The 14,850-nt window shown below is 49.3% G+C and overlaps 1 protein-coding gene across 2 annotated transcripts in view; it reads left to right on the top strand.

Moving 5' to 3' along the window:
* Positions 1-14,850, top strand: part of CDH23 (cadherin related 23) — a 204,714-nt gene that overhangs the window by 88,305 nt on the left and 101,559 nt on the right. For both annotated transcript variants that reach the window (XM_064464641.1, XM_064464642.1), the window contains exons 7-8: positions 2,335-2,463; positions 9,477-9,555. In XM_064464641.1, coding sequence (XP_064320711.1) covers positions 2,335-2,463; positions 9,477-9,555 — 208 coding nt within the window. The remainder of the gene's footprint in view (positions 1-2,334; positions 2,464-9,476; positions 9,556-14,850) is intronic.

Genomic DNA, 14,850 nt, shown 5'->3' on the forward strand with positions numbered 1-14,850 from the left:
TGCAGACTGCAGGGCCACAGGCAAGCAGCTCAACCTTTCAGCCTGATCTCCGCATGTTCAAGGCTGTGGAATTTTCCCCAGGAGCTTATTTTTTCTGAAATATGCCTCATTTTATTTTAAATGCTCCAGTGGTAAGAGGTCCTCCCATTGTTTGTTTCTTTGTCAGTCTCTGTCACCGACACGCTTTCCTAGGACGTGCTGTTGAACTATCTAGTGGGTTACAAAACATGGAACCGAACACAAGCCCTGATGGAAACGTGCCTTTCTTTCCCATGTCTGATTCTGGTTTCCTCTGGTTCCTCAAGGACACAAGGGTGGTCTTGGTCCACCCGGCTCCATCTAGCTCTGTATCCGCTGTGCAGTTACCAGGAAAGACAAAATGGGGGCATATCTAGTACTTGCTACCTAATATGCTCCTGGCTTCTAGTGATTTCCAGCTCAGGGAGTTCAAAGACTTAAATATTAAGTCTCTGAACAGGGCTTGATTGCAGCTGTGGGAATATCTCCTCGTCTCAGTCACAAGGTGCTCATAATTTCTAGCAGAAATGCAGCAAGAAACCCTGGCGCAAAGCTCAGCCCGGGAAGGAGGATGAGAGTTGCACCAGCATAGCAGGAGCTGGAAGAGCAAATGCACTCTCTTGCTCACCTGATGAAGAGTTTGCATGGTCTAGAGCGGGAGCTGGGGTGACGGTAAATTCAGGGTGGCTGCAAGAAGAGCTGTGGAGCCTTGGTTCAAGGCAGGAGCCATTTCATTCCAGGGATGTAGGCTGCAAGGGCAGAAAGAGACTGAAAAGGGCAGTGTGAGAGACGGTAGGTGAGAAAACTTGAAATGTGCTTGCTTTTTTTGTTGCTATCTGTAATACTTTAACCAAAATTTAAGAGATGAAGAGGAGGGGGAAAAAAATTATCTGAATGAAAGTCTTCAACCTGGTAACGCTAACAGTAGAGTGTGAGTCAGAAATAAGCATCCATCCAGGCCATAAATGCTGAGGCCTGCAGGTTAAGAGGATAATGTACAAGCTGTGTTGTTGAATACGGTTTAAATTAACATTAATCTTCTGGCAATCAGTCCTTGCCGCTGTTCAGAGTCATTTTGCAGAAGTGTGCGGTAACCTCTAATGGTCGCCTTTCACCATGGTGCTTGATTAGGGGGTAAGGAGTAAGGAGACATTTATTTCCTTCCCTTTGTGTGTTATCTTTTTGTTCCTGCCCTTCTAGCAAAGGGCTACAGGCACTGGGGTCACTTTTGAGCACCCGTGGGACCAGGCTGCAGCAAAAGAACCGGTGGCAGCAGGGTACCGCAGGACAAGCTGGTGGCAGCCTGCCCCGCTGTTGCATTGGCTGCTGGAGAAGGGTCTTGCTCTGGAAAAGCGCTGGTGGCTCTGTCTGGATAGGTCGTGATGGGGCGTAAGGGAGATGATGCTCCTGCTCAGAGCATTGAAGTGTTCAAGGGCCACCACTGCTTGTCCTGAGGTTGCTGCGTGCTTGTTGTGACCTGCTTCACAGGGCCGGGAGGATGGCTCCCCACCTCCCCGCAGCTGGGGGAGCCGCTTGGCGTGCCTAGAAAGGCAGCTTCTGGTTACCCCGACCCTGCCAGGCCCTGTGCAGAGTGGGAGGGCAGAGATTGGCAGTTTACCGGAGCCAAAACCACTAGCCCAGTAGAAAGGAGGTTGCTATTGTGAGCACGTATCCTGCAGCTCAGGTTTCCACTCTGGCTTCTGTGCGAGAGCTGAGGCATCCTATGACAGCAGCACTTGGTGTACGTACCCTCTGCCAAAGCGCCACAGAACAGAATAAAGCTTTGACTGCAGCATTGCCCGCGAGGGTTATGAAGAGCCATGGAAAGGCAAGGGAGCTGGTGGGCTTTGTCGTGTTCCGGGTGATGGAGCCCAAGGTGCGTGGAGGCATCAGAGCCAGGGGGGTATGAGATGCTTTGCTGTGATGTGCTGCTCTGAAAGTCTGCTGGCAACCACACCTGGGTCTCGCAGTGTGGAGGTGCCTTAGGCTGTATCTGCATTAGGAGGGAATTTATATTTTGAAGTATTTGTTGAAGAGCATTGCTTCTTTTCCACCCAAAATGTGATGAAAACTAAACTAGTGCTTGCTTTATTTTAAAGGGCTAACGCTGGAATGAAATGCGTATTGTATTTCAGCTTAGAGGGGGGTACAGTGGACAATAATTCCAGCAGGTAGCTTGAAAAAGAGATGATTACCTGGACTATTCAGAAATTTTGATCCAGCTGCAACTGTGAGAAGCTTAATACTGTTGAATAATTCTACTTTTCTGACAGAAATTCCTTCTCCCCCCCCCCCCCCCCACCTTGTTTTTTCAAGGATCAAGATAAAAACAAGCCGCTGTCGACTCTGGCCAACCTGGCAATTACCATCACAGACGTGCAGGACATGGACCCCATCTTCATCAACCTGCCGTACAGCACGAACATCTACGAGAACTCGCCTCCGGTAAGGGCTGCTGCTGCTCTCCAACGGGCGTGACTGGTGGTGTGCGGGGGACTGAGGGGGGCTGGAGCAGCGTGTGGGACAGAAAGCACGAGGTATCCCAAAAACGCTGGAGGAAAACCTCCTCTTGGCAAAGAGGTTTGTCCTTCCGTCGGTCCTTCTATCACAGCTTTGTGTTGCTCTGCCCCGACGTTTACAGCTTGGGTGCAAAGAGGAGCCCTGTTTCCATGCTGAAGTGCAAACGCAGGTCTTAGGCAGGGGAGATGAATCATGGGATTCAAATGGCATCCAAAAAGAGGCAAACCTTTTTCTTTCTGGGACAACATGTTTCAAGCCAGCTCCAAAATATTTTGCCCTTTGCAAAAAAAGGCAGCCTAAGCAAGGAGGCTTAGGAAGCCTGAGACCCAAATAAAATCTTTTTCTAAACACTTTTTCCTGAATTTTGAAAAGGCTTTCTGTTGTTCTTAGCACACAGTCACCCCATTTCCTCTGCACAATGTATATGCATGCCAATTCTAAGAGAAAAGTTGAAGAAAAATGTAAACGTTCCTGAAATGAGGCAGTTTTGAAAATGCCGGAATCATCAGCCATTTCAGCACTTTGAGCATTTTCCCCCAGGTTTTGCCAAATTGATCCAATCATTTTAGTTCTTCTGAAACTCGGTTTGTCAGCAAACTCGCTGTTTGTGGAAAACCTCTCCCGGTCTCTAAATACAGCAGGGCTTTTTTTCCCCCACGGCAGACGGCAGGGAACGTGGCAGGCAGCTCCGGCTTTGGGAGCTCTTAGCTCTGCTCCCAGCAAGGGTGCCCAGCACCTTCAGCCCAAGCACCTTCAGCCCAAGCACCTTCAGCCCAAGCACCTTCAGCCCAAGCACCTTCAGCCCAAGCACCTTCAGCCCAAGCACCAGCCCTACTCAGCAGCACCCACCTTCCCAAGGCATCCCATAGCTTTGTGTATAGGGCAAATAGTTTTGTGTATGGATGGAAAAACCTTCTGTCCTAAAATCATGGTGTGGTAGGCATCCATGCTACATGTGCATCCCGTAACGTCTCTGGCGCGCTGGATCTGAAACACCTGATGGCTCATTTCATGCAGCGATACGGGGAACTCCAGATCATTTCAGTTTATGCCTTTTTTTATTCACTTTGGAGCAAACTGCTGGCTCTGACAGCATAGAGAGTGCTGGATCAATAGGGCTGAATCCTACTGTCACAAATCCTGCGGTCGGACAGCACATTACCTGTCTGCCAGCCTGAAGATGGCCAAAAAATAGCTTCATGCATTACTTCCATGAAGTGAAAGTTTCAATGAGTTTCAGTGGTCAATGAGTTGAGATTAAGGACTGCTTCTGTGGTGGGAAGTATGAGCTGTAGGGAAGAAAAAATGCTACTTAGATCACCCTTAACTGGGGAGGGAAAGACTCAGACAAAATTACAGAAAGAGAAATCCCATGAGTATCAAAAAATTAGAGACTGCATCACCTTCATGGAGTGACCTGGTGTCTAGGAAAGGGGACGTTGATACACCAATCACAGTTATTCCCAGAACATACACTGTTTGCAGTAGGCAAAGCAGCAAATAATCGCTGTGTAACCTGAGATAGGAAATGCACAAAGGACAAGCGCTCACCAAACTGTTAGCAGTTTTCTGATGGGTTTAGAGATTTTAATTTCTCTTGGCCCCATGTAACATCTCCAAAGGCACTGAGATATCCAAGATGGATAGGCGCCACCAGGGACATGGTGAAGATGACTGCTGAACGTGGGTGATACCTTGAGCGGCGTTGTTCTCTGGTTTGGACCCAAAGTCCCATCCTTCCCAGGAGAAATCTCTGCTGCTGAAGCAAGGACGTGGTTTGCTATGGAAGCCTGGGGTTTAACATGTGCATTTTCATCTCCCCATGGGAAGTCGTCTCATCAGCTCTGCCCTACCACCTGAGGGAGCCAGTCGTAGTGCGGAGAGGAACCCGTCACCCTGCAGAATGGCTTGGTTACTGAAAGGATAACACCAAATTTGGGTGAGAAGTCTGGGTTTGGCCAACTTCTGTCCCCCAAAAAAAGGCTTCCAGGTGAAGCCAACAGGCTGCAGTGCATTTGGAAAGGGACATTTGCCCTGCTGTCAGGCTCAGCAGGTCAAAATGTGCTTGAGACATCTCATCCCAGCCCCAAATCTACAGAGAAGAGACTTGCTGCATCTCCCCGTGCCTGCTCTCCGTCTCTCTTGCCTCTCTTTTTATCTGTGGTGCACAGCATGTCTGTGTTCCTCTATCAATGTATCAGGCAAGAATACCTCATCTAAAGTGTATACATTACCTAATAAAATCCTTCTTATTTGGGATTATTGCATCAAATTTTAATTTCCTCACTCGAGTAACAGCATGTCAGCCAGCCCGTCAGTGAAGAGCCGATAGAAGGTGAAAAGAGTGGATAAACTGCAGCAAATTACCACAAACAGATCTCTATCAGCCCTTTGACTGGAATTGACTGGAATTAAGAAGTGAGAAATAGGATTTTTTTTGCCGTGGCAGCTTTCTTAAGCACTCCCCCCTCCTCCTCCTGCTTCAATGCTGGGCTGCGCTTTGCCTTTCAAGTCCCTAATCCTGTAAGAGAAGAAGAAGGAAAAGGGCTGGAGGGGTGCGAGAGGGGAGAGAAGTACCATTGTAGCTTTTATTTTTCTCAGGCCAGGATCTGGTAGCATAATTTTGAAGCATTTTGGGCACGTGCTTATTCAGACACTAAGAAGAAAGACATTTCTTTTTGGACAAAGGAAGGGGACAGAGGGGGGAGAGACTTTGCTCTCCCTGGAGGTGGTGTATCTTCTTTCTTGATGCTGTTTATCTTCCCAGTGTGCCTCAGACATCCCTCCCAGGGCACCCCAGTGCACTGAAGCTGTCTGCAGCTGTGGCAAAGCTTGGTGACGTTGTATTTTTCATCCTCAAAGTCTTTTTGGGTGTCTGTCCTCACAGTGTCTGGAGACTGGATGGCATCATTGGTGTTCTCGAGACAATAAGGGCTAAAGGAGAGGGTCCGTTTCACCTTGCAGAGATGCTGTTGGTCTGATGAGCCCCTACTTCTGGACCTCAGCTGGTGTGTGGTCCGGGCAGCATCGCAGCTTCACTTTGGGGGTGAAAGAGGAGGAATCCACTTGCTAAGAGACATGCTGAGGCCTGTGAAAGTGTGCTTTATCTTGCACAGAGCCACACAAAGGCAAGAGGGGCGACAACCCCCACAGGTGCTTGGTTCCAAGACCAGCAGTTGTATTCCCTTGCAATAGCACACGGTACAGATGTGTCAAGTATTATTAAAACAGTTTTAATTTTTCAGCACCATCCCCCTCTTCTTCAAAAACTCCTTGGGTTAAAGAAATAATGTAGAATCAGTGCTATTTTTGCCCTAGAGTCTCAGTAGCTCTGAGTTAATTCTTTCTTACAATATTTCCAGCCCATCAGTGTGAACACTTTATTAAAAGCTCAGGGTTTTATTAAAAAAGGATTGATTTACCCCTGCCCCTCTTCAGAAAACCCTCAGATTTTGTTTGGATAATATGTCATTCTTTATTTTCTCTGCCTTTTTTTTAAGCATAGGCCTTTCCAGATTAATACTTTTCTAAACCTTCTTCCTCCTTCCCTAGAGGAAGAAACTTATTCTGTTGTGGTGCTTCGGTCTATGCGCACCACCCGTGTCCTTTCCTTGCAGCCACCGTTGTCTGTGGTAGGTTGGCGAGTTGTTACTGGCTTTAAGAAATGTCAAGAATATTTGGGAGTTTCCAAGAGCCGCAGGTGCACACCGCAAACAGGTGGGGTGAGCGCTGGGCAGAGCCGTTGGCGCTGGAAGTCAGCTTGGGCTTTCCGTGGGTAAGTGGAAGCCTTGCCAGGTGTGTTTGACTAGAGATGGTGGGAGGGTGCCCTCCGATTTAGAGGCACAGCTGGCTGTCTATGGGAGCCAGAGCACAGCATCTTCTGCCCTTGCCATGCCGATACCTAGATAACTAACGGTATCTAGGTGGTCTGGTGGAATTTTGGAAGAGAAATTAGAAATTGTTGAGATGTTGTTGGTTGAGAGGTCAATCTTCATCCTTGCGGGGTGGCTGTGGTCAGCAGTTTGGTTTGGGGTATTTTTCCATTCCTAGTCTCTCCTCTCTGGTTAGTTATCCCTGTTGGTACAGTGAGCAAGGTGGTTCATGATCATCACAGGTACTGAGACAGGAGTACAGCTTGTATGTAGTGTCACATCACATCTCCGCATCTCTCTCAGACACCTGTTGAATGAGAATACTCCTTCCTGTTGACCGTGCTGAGCGATCATGCTCTGAGGTTGTCTTCATCAGTTGTTACCGCTCACTACAAAACCAGTAATTGCCACCAGCTATGGGGATAACTGTTATGCATATCTCGTGGCACTTCCACAGAAGCACCAAGATTGATCCCAAACACTGCGTGGATGCTTGAGGATGGATCATCTGTTCCCAGGAGCTGGGATTTACCTGTCTTGTGGATACTGGAAGCCTCTTGCAAAGTTGCTGACAGGAAGGATGGAAACCAGGAGGGATGTGAAGGCATGGCCAGGTCCCTGCCTCTGTCGCGGTTCCAGGAACGGTAGAGAGTTCAGCACCACTGCAGCACGTGTTTCTCGGTCACTGGTGAAGTGGATGAGCTGGTGAAGGGGCTTGTGAAGGGCTTGAGGAGGGGATGCACAGGCCTGCAAGAAGAACAGTAGGACACCCAGCCTCAGAAAACAGCAGTGTGAAAGCTGTCATCGCAGGCTTGCCAAGAACTAGGCGAACCTTGGCATGCTCTCTAACAGCCCTCGTTCTTGGGATCAGATGTCCGGATAATTTCCTTCCTATGGATGTCTCTATGGTACGCACCACTGAGATATCCGAATGAGATTCCCCCTCCTCCCCTCCCAAACTTTCCCGACTGCAATATCTGAGCTCATCCTTTTATCTCTCCCAACAGCCCTTCCCCATGGCTCTTGCGGGAGGGACCTTTCCCGCAGATAAAGCGGCCCCAGCGTCAGCAGGCCAATTGCTATTCTTTGGCCATCGCGGGAGCCCTGCCTTCTCCTGCAGCTGCCTTCCCTTTGAAATGTGCCGCACGGCAGGCGACACTTATCATTCTGCGCCACTCCCTTGCTTTTTGACAGGCGATGAGCGAGCTGTCAGGTGGAGCAAGTGCCTTTGCCTACCACCCCTGCCATGGAGGAGCTCCCGCTTCACTGGGGAGTGGAGGGGGGTTTGTGCTTGCCCCATGGGGACGGCAGATTAAAGCAGAGTACGCTGGGGAGTGCATGGTGGATTGCATGCATCTCCTTTTCTTCTCTGCTTTGCCTTCCTCTCCTTTCCACATCCCTTGTTCTGCTTTCCCACCTGCTCCTTTCCCACTTTTCTTGAGCTTTTTAGCTATTCTTGCTCCTTAGGAAAGGACAGTTATTGTCGGTGATTTAGAGGCTCTCCAGCAGCTGCTGAGCCTCACCAGCCGAGTGCTGCTCAGATGCCAGTGACCTGGGATTTATGGCTAATGTTCTCGGTTAATAATGTGGATTTACTTAAGGAGTCTATTGAAATGCCCTCAGAGATCAGGGAAGGGGCAGTCTGCCTGGCCGTGGGAGCCTTCTTTATGGCCAGCAGCAGCAAAGCGTCTCCGTTGAGCCCACAGGGGCACAGCTCTGAAAGCTGGGGAAGATGGCAAGTCCCCGCTTTCCACCAGTGATGTTTCTGCAGCAGCTTTCCCTTTGGCCTTCAGCTGATGGATCGCAGGACAAATGCAACGCTGCCATCCCACTATGCTCCCTCGTTAGATATGCAAATGCCTCTGTTGACATTTCCTTTGAGGGCAAAAAAAAAAAAAATAATTAAAATTGTTCCTTTTCCCCACTGTTAATAAACCAATGAAAACAAGAACAGCTGAGTTGTAAATTTTTTCACACTACATTAATTAGGTGCATGTGCTTGTGTTTGTATTCGCATGGGCTCACTGCAGTGAGGCGGGGGAAGTACAGCTTATGGAGTTGACATAAGCGCCTGATTATTTTATTTCAAGAACTAAACAAGAATTTTGGGTCACTTCTATGTTATTCATTGGTTTTGGGGGACTCTTGGTCTCGTGGACTTTTCTGCTGGGTTGTAAGAAACAGGCCTGTTCTGGAGGATGAGGTGGGTGAGCTGGCAGTTGCAGAAGCTCTTGCCAGGGGCAATGCCCTGTTCTCAACATCTGTCCAACCCTCCCTCTCCTTGAAGGTTTCAATTAAAATCTCTGCAGCTCACTTAGTTATGCAGCTGGATGCATGAGCATCCCTCATGGCCTGGGGTGCCTCATTTGAAGAATGCAGGGGGCAAAGAAGGCCGGTTGAAACTGGGAAGCCAGTGGGAGATAAAACTGGTGTAGTGACCAGTGCTGAAGGTCATGGCGGGAGGGAATTGTTGCCCTTGGCTCTCAGGGGACTGCAGAGTGAAAATCTCTGTGGCAGAGGAACATACGCTTTTGCCTGTCAGCCAGAGCCTGTGCAGTGGTGATGCTGTGAGGAGCCACGTCCTGGCTTTGCCAATGCTGCGCCTTCGGTTCCCAGTTCCTCCTCTTCCTTGAGCACCGATAGCTGTGTTTACCACACTGAACTTGCTTCAAATCCTTTTCTGGGCAGGGGATGAGCAGCATGGGGAATGAGTCTGGTGATGCTCTTTCCAGTCCCTGTGGATACTTGCCCAATTACAAACCTACTGCATGGTTGAGCTCAGCCTGCTCAGTGGCTCAGTCAGAGGACATGCCAGTCCTGCCCTCAGCATCACCAGCTACATCCTGGGATGGGTTAGCAGAGTTTTGCAGCTTGTACGAGAGTGATGACTGGTGAGCTGGAACTGCCCTGAGAAGTAGGGTTGGGACTTTTCCATGCCTTGCCTTGCCCTTGGACAGGTTTTCCTAAGCCCATGGCAAGAGGTGCAGTGCCTTGGCAGGGTGTCCCGGGAGCCCCAGCAGCGCTTGGCAGGGGTGGCTGTAACACATGTCTCCTCTCCCTTCCCAGGGTACTACTGTGCGGATGATAACGGCGATCGACCAGGACAAGGGCCGTCCCCGGGGCATCGGCTACACCATCGTCTCGGGTAAGTGACGGGAGTATGTGGTGGGGAGCTCCGTGGGGCGGGAGGAGCTAGCCCTGCAATAAGTCTTTCTACATCTCTTGCCTGGGAAATCATATTTGGTTAAGTTTCTCCTCGACTGTACTGCTTGCTCTTTTGATTTGTCATTGCTAATTACTGTAGCCTACTGCTCCGACTGAAAGCTTTTACTCCTCTGAAAAGCTTGCTTCGCCTGCGGACCTTTTTTTTCCTAACAAATTTGACAATATCTCATAGTGAAACCTTTCAGTTCTAATGACGAGCCACAAACAGCTCCACTTCGCACAACGCCACCGAGGAGACCTGCAAAGAGCCAGGCGTAAAACTCTCCTTGGCGATGGGGTGGTTATTGTTTAGGGAGAGAATGGGACTGATTACAGGCTGAACGGCTCCTGGCGGTTTCTGCGGCATTTCCGTGCCAAGGGCTGGCCTCCCAAAGCATTGCCAGAGCTTCGCAAGCTGGGAGGCAGGAGGCTGGACCCGCGAGGGTGCAGGGCTAGAGAATGAAGCTTAATTAAAGCAGCGGAGGGTTTCTGCCTTCTGACAGGCACGTGGATTAATCCTGCCTTTGCGGACTGGCTCTGAAGCCCAAGGATGCCTTCCTGGTGTGCGTGGGTAGCTTGCTGAAACTGCGGTCACTGGGCAATGCTTGGCTGCTTTGGGACTGTAGCTTGGGGGCCTCTTTTTGGGGGAAGGTCTACCAGGTTGGTTTGACTGGCTGTGAGAAAAAACACACAGTTTCAGCTTATAAGATAATTAATTTTCAAAGAAAGGTCTGTCTGAGTTGTCTGGTGCTGAGCCCTACTTGCCATGCTATTGGTTTGGGGAAGGTCCTCCTTACAGCCTCACAAGCCAAAATCTTTCTCATCAACCTCTTCTGATGGCAAAAGAGCCAGGGGCAGGGCAGTCTGGGCAGGCATTTCCAGATAGCAGAGTTTTGGAAAGGGAGTTTTGGTGCTGGACCCATCTCATTTAAGATGCCTTGAGGTCAGTGAGCCTCTGCCATATCCAAGGCAGACTTTGATGCTCACTGGCCTGAACTCGCATGCTGCTTTGAGGCTGTGCCTCCGGGACAGGCAGACTACCCAGGTTAACCCAGGAGAGAGGGACCAGCCTGGTGAGTCTGGGTTGTAACCCTATTTCTGGCATTGCTTTTTGGGGGGGGCTTCAGGGCAAGAAATGGCAGCGGTGCCTCCTCTCCCCGCTGTGCCACACGCTTTGGGTGCTGGCTGGCAGCTCTTTCAAGCTACGTGTGTGGAAATAATTTCCCGGTTTCTCTTCCTCAAAACCTAGCTGTTTCAAATGCTCTTTCAATCAACCTCTAGGGTCAAGGTGATTTCATCCTGACTTTCAAGTCCACTGATACTGACTGCAAGTATCCAGGTCCTTCTGCCTTTGAAGAGGCAAGGATTATTTATTCCTTTAATTCCCTCTGGAATTTATTCTAATGTTCCCCCAGCATGAATTAAATGAGAGGTTCCCCCAGGTTGCGTGTATCAACTGGCCAAACTGCAGCAGGGACTTTCTTTTGGCTGATATGGGCCCTTTTTCACTGGAGACTGAACTGAAACCTCAAACTAATTTTGCAGCAGCCGCTGATCTACCATGAGGGTGGTAAAAGCCTTCAGCTTATGGAATCCTTACCCAGCTCAAAGCCTGAAGATGCTCAGCAGCTGGGTAATCACCCTTGTCCTGTTCGTACACCCTCCTTCAAGCATCTGCTCATGGCCGTGGACCATTTTTCTGACTTAGTATGCTGTAGGTATCTAATTTTCCCTTGTCAGCACCAGTGCAATACAAACAGCTCTGGTTTTCCAAGAGCCTTTATTTGATGACTCAAACCTACAGAAACAACTGTGCAATCTATAGAGGGTTAATTTGCTAAATGCACCCATCCACTCATGGTCACATTAGGCTTTCTGCTCATCGAGCGGTCACGGCTGCTCTGCTGAATCAAGGAAACAAAACCTTGGACACTGGATTTTTACCTGGAGTCTTCATGCATGCTCTTATTTTCACATCTGCCTTTGGGTTTCCCGTGAAATAGCCACCATGTCCCTTTGCGAGCGTCCCCTGCTCGGTGCCAGCGTAGCCATCAGCTTGGCCATTATGGCTGGGCAGAGGGATGGTGGAAGGGATCCAGGCATGCTCTGGGAGCCCGGTGGCAGTGGGGTGTGGAGTGACAGGCAGGCAGACCAGTGCAAACATCCTTGCATCTGCTTGCATATGCCAAGTGCTTAATCCCCGCCCCTGGTCCTGCCTGGCAGGGGGCAGCTCTCATATCAGAGAATCAGGCAGAACACATCAAAGAGTGATTAAACTGCTTTGCTTTTTTTTTTCCCCCCCAAATGCAAGAATTGCAGAGTGTTTTTGTAACTGGCCAGGAATCCTCCTCCTGTTGGCACCAGCATCTTGCAGAGCAGCGATGCTGGGAAGGATCAGCCCACGGACAGACTGAGGGACGACAGCAGACACCTGCCCTTGCCTCCTGCCTCCTTCCCATCCTCACCTTGCCTTTGGCTGAAGGCAGAGGTTTCAAAACCCCTGAGGCCAGGCTTCAGAACACTCTGCTTCCGCTTTGAATCGAGTTTGTTGCCAGAGCCAGGATTCACCAGCTCCATTTGGCTGCTGGATTGCAGCCGAGGTGTGTGGCTGAGGGCAAATATTAAAGGAATCATGGTCATGGGGCAAACAGGTTTTTTCTGAAGTCAGTAGGCGTGTGAGTGCCTCCCCCACGCTGCTCAAGGCACTCTCTTATATTTTCCATTATTTGCTTCTTGCTTTTGAAAGATGTTACCTTCTGATGTCTGAGAATCCGGACATAGGAACCAGTGGCTAGTGCACCTCCAAAATCCTGCTCACCCAAGGCAAGTGATTTTTTTTTTTTGGCAGACAGGTAAAGCCTAATTAACTTCTCATTATCTTCAATCACGATGGTAAAGGTCAGTGAGCAGATTTAGTGCCTGAGCTGGTAAATTTTTATGGCAATTTTGCAAAAAAAAATGGCCTAACATATGGGAATGGGGAAGCAAATTAAATTAGAAACCGACCGTAAGCAAAAGTGAAAATGGTCGGTGGTGGTAGTAATTATACCTGGCTCTTCAGCTCGCTCGTACGAGGGGAGGCGGTGGTGATGCTGTCCCTATTTCACGGCAGGGATGGGTGACGCCTCTCCCAGGCTTTCAGGCATAGGGCTTGCATGTAGCTGTTTTGATTTTACCAGCTGGGGTTGAATATAGAGCAGCGAGAAAGCTGAAAAGCAACCTAGCTGTTTATCATTTCTTTGGTATTAATATCTAAAGCATTGGTATGATTTGGAGGCAGGGCATAAAAATTAATTTGGGATTGCTGGTGTCCTATACAGCTCCAGCCCTTGGGTAGCTGCGCCTCGGGATATACTGCAGCAGCTCTTATTTATACAGCTCTCTCTAGCACAAGGTCCTCCCGTGACAGAAAAACAATAAAACTAAAAGATTAACCATAACCACATAAAATAAGACTTAAGATCTAACTTTATGCTGCCAGCTTACAAAGCTGTTAAGCCTGAAATGACGGAGGAGCGCTGATCTAATAGCTGTGTCACGGCTTTGGCTAGTTGTCCTGTCGGGGCAGACGAGCCTGCTGCTGCCTGCACTGGGAAACCTTTCCATATCTTATAGGGAAACACCATTCAGTTTTTTCTTCCCCTTTCTTCCAACTTTAGTATTTTAACCCCATGAAAAAACATGCACCTTTTTGCCCTGTGCTTTGCGAGGAGTGGAGTCACCGCCCTGCAAAAGGCCGTTTGAAAAAGAAATCCAGATTGAGACCTTGTAATTCAAGCCCCTTGTGCCAACAGGCTGGTTAATACCGGGGCTCCCATCGCTCCGATGGGTGTTTCTACTGCTTTTCCCAGGCAAAAAGGCGGGCGCAGGCAGCCCACGGCCAGTGCCCTGCAAAAGCCCTCCCTCCTGGTTCCCTGGCTGCTTTGACAGGTTGGAGATGTTCAGCCGCTGAGGTCAGGGCTCTGTTTGAAGGACAGATAATTAATCCAGCAAAGTAATCCACGGCTCCTTTTTGGCAGATTTATGGAGATAGCCTCTGTACCGGGGACTCTGCCTCATCATCTTTCATTTCCCAGGCAAAGCGAGTGACTTGTTGTATAACTCGACCTGTTCTAGATAAGGCTTTTCATTTAGGGGAACTCTCTGGTCTAACAGAGATTGATTTCCCCGGTGGAAATCGGAGGGCCCCAGCGCTCTCAGCAGGATCAGGCCTGCAGACGGCAGTGTGTTTTCATGTTTGCTGCTGCTGCACATCGCCTGGGGCATGGGGAATCCTTTGGCTCTTTAAAAGAAGGATTTTTATCGTGAATTAAATGGCAACTTAATTAATAGGCAGGAGGGGACTTTGGCCCACGAGCTCTTGTTAAGAAAACTTATTCTATGGCTGCAGTCTCACGCTTTGCTCACTAGCAGTAAACTTTGGGTTTCATTTATTTCCAGGACAGTCAGGAGACTTCATGTCTCCTGGCACCAAGATGTGAAGGTGACCTGTGCCACTTGGGCAGGCATCGAAGGGTTAAACAGAGGAGAGGGTCCCCAGGGCTCTGCAAGATGCCCAAATGTCAGCCTCTGCCTGCCTCGACACATTTCGGGTGCGGTGATGGATGGGCAATGGGCGATTGCACGAGGGCAATCCATGCGTCCTTCCCAGGGCTTGGGAAGTCCTGCAGGAGAGAGGGGAGGGAGCGCAGGGCTTTCAGTCAGTGAGCTGGTCCTTAGGGCTCTTCCCAAACCCTTAGGGCATTTTTTTTCCCCCCCAAAGTTGATTGTTTTAGGAGACTGATGCAGTTTCTGGTAAAGCGCTCTCTTCCTAAAGCTGGTGCATCCCACGGGAAGCATGAATTAAAAATCATTATTTGCACAATGTAATAGAAGTGTGAGTTACAAAAGCAACAGGGAAGCGTGTCTGGAAAGAATTGTTCTCCATCTTTCTTCTGGTTTTCCTGCGAAGGAATAAAATACCACACACACGCACACACATGTATATGTAAAAATCAGTGCCGTAGCTCTCAGAGCACGTTTCACATGGAGTTTCCCGCTTCCATCCTTTTGAAAGTGCAGCACGAACCCTTGAGGAAAGGTTAAGTGGCCAAAGAGGTCTCGCAGCCCTCAAGCCCTCAGCTGCTGACACTTGCCTTTGTATTTTGACCTGACCTAATAAAGACGGCAGGTCAAAGCAAACCACTTCCCCGAGTCCCTTAAACCGGACATCAGGAAGGATCCTTGGAAATAGGAC

Source organism: Phalacrocorax carbo, chromosome 13 (assembly GCF_963921805.1).
Source record: "Phalacrocorax carbo chromosome 13, bPhaCar2.1, whole genome shotgun sequence".
NCBI lineage: Eukaryota > Metazoa > Chordata > Aves > Suliformes > Phalacrocoracidae > Phalacrocorax > Phalacrocorax carbo.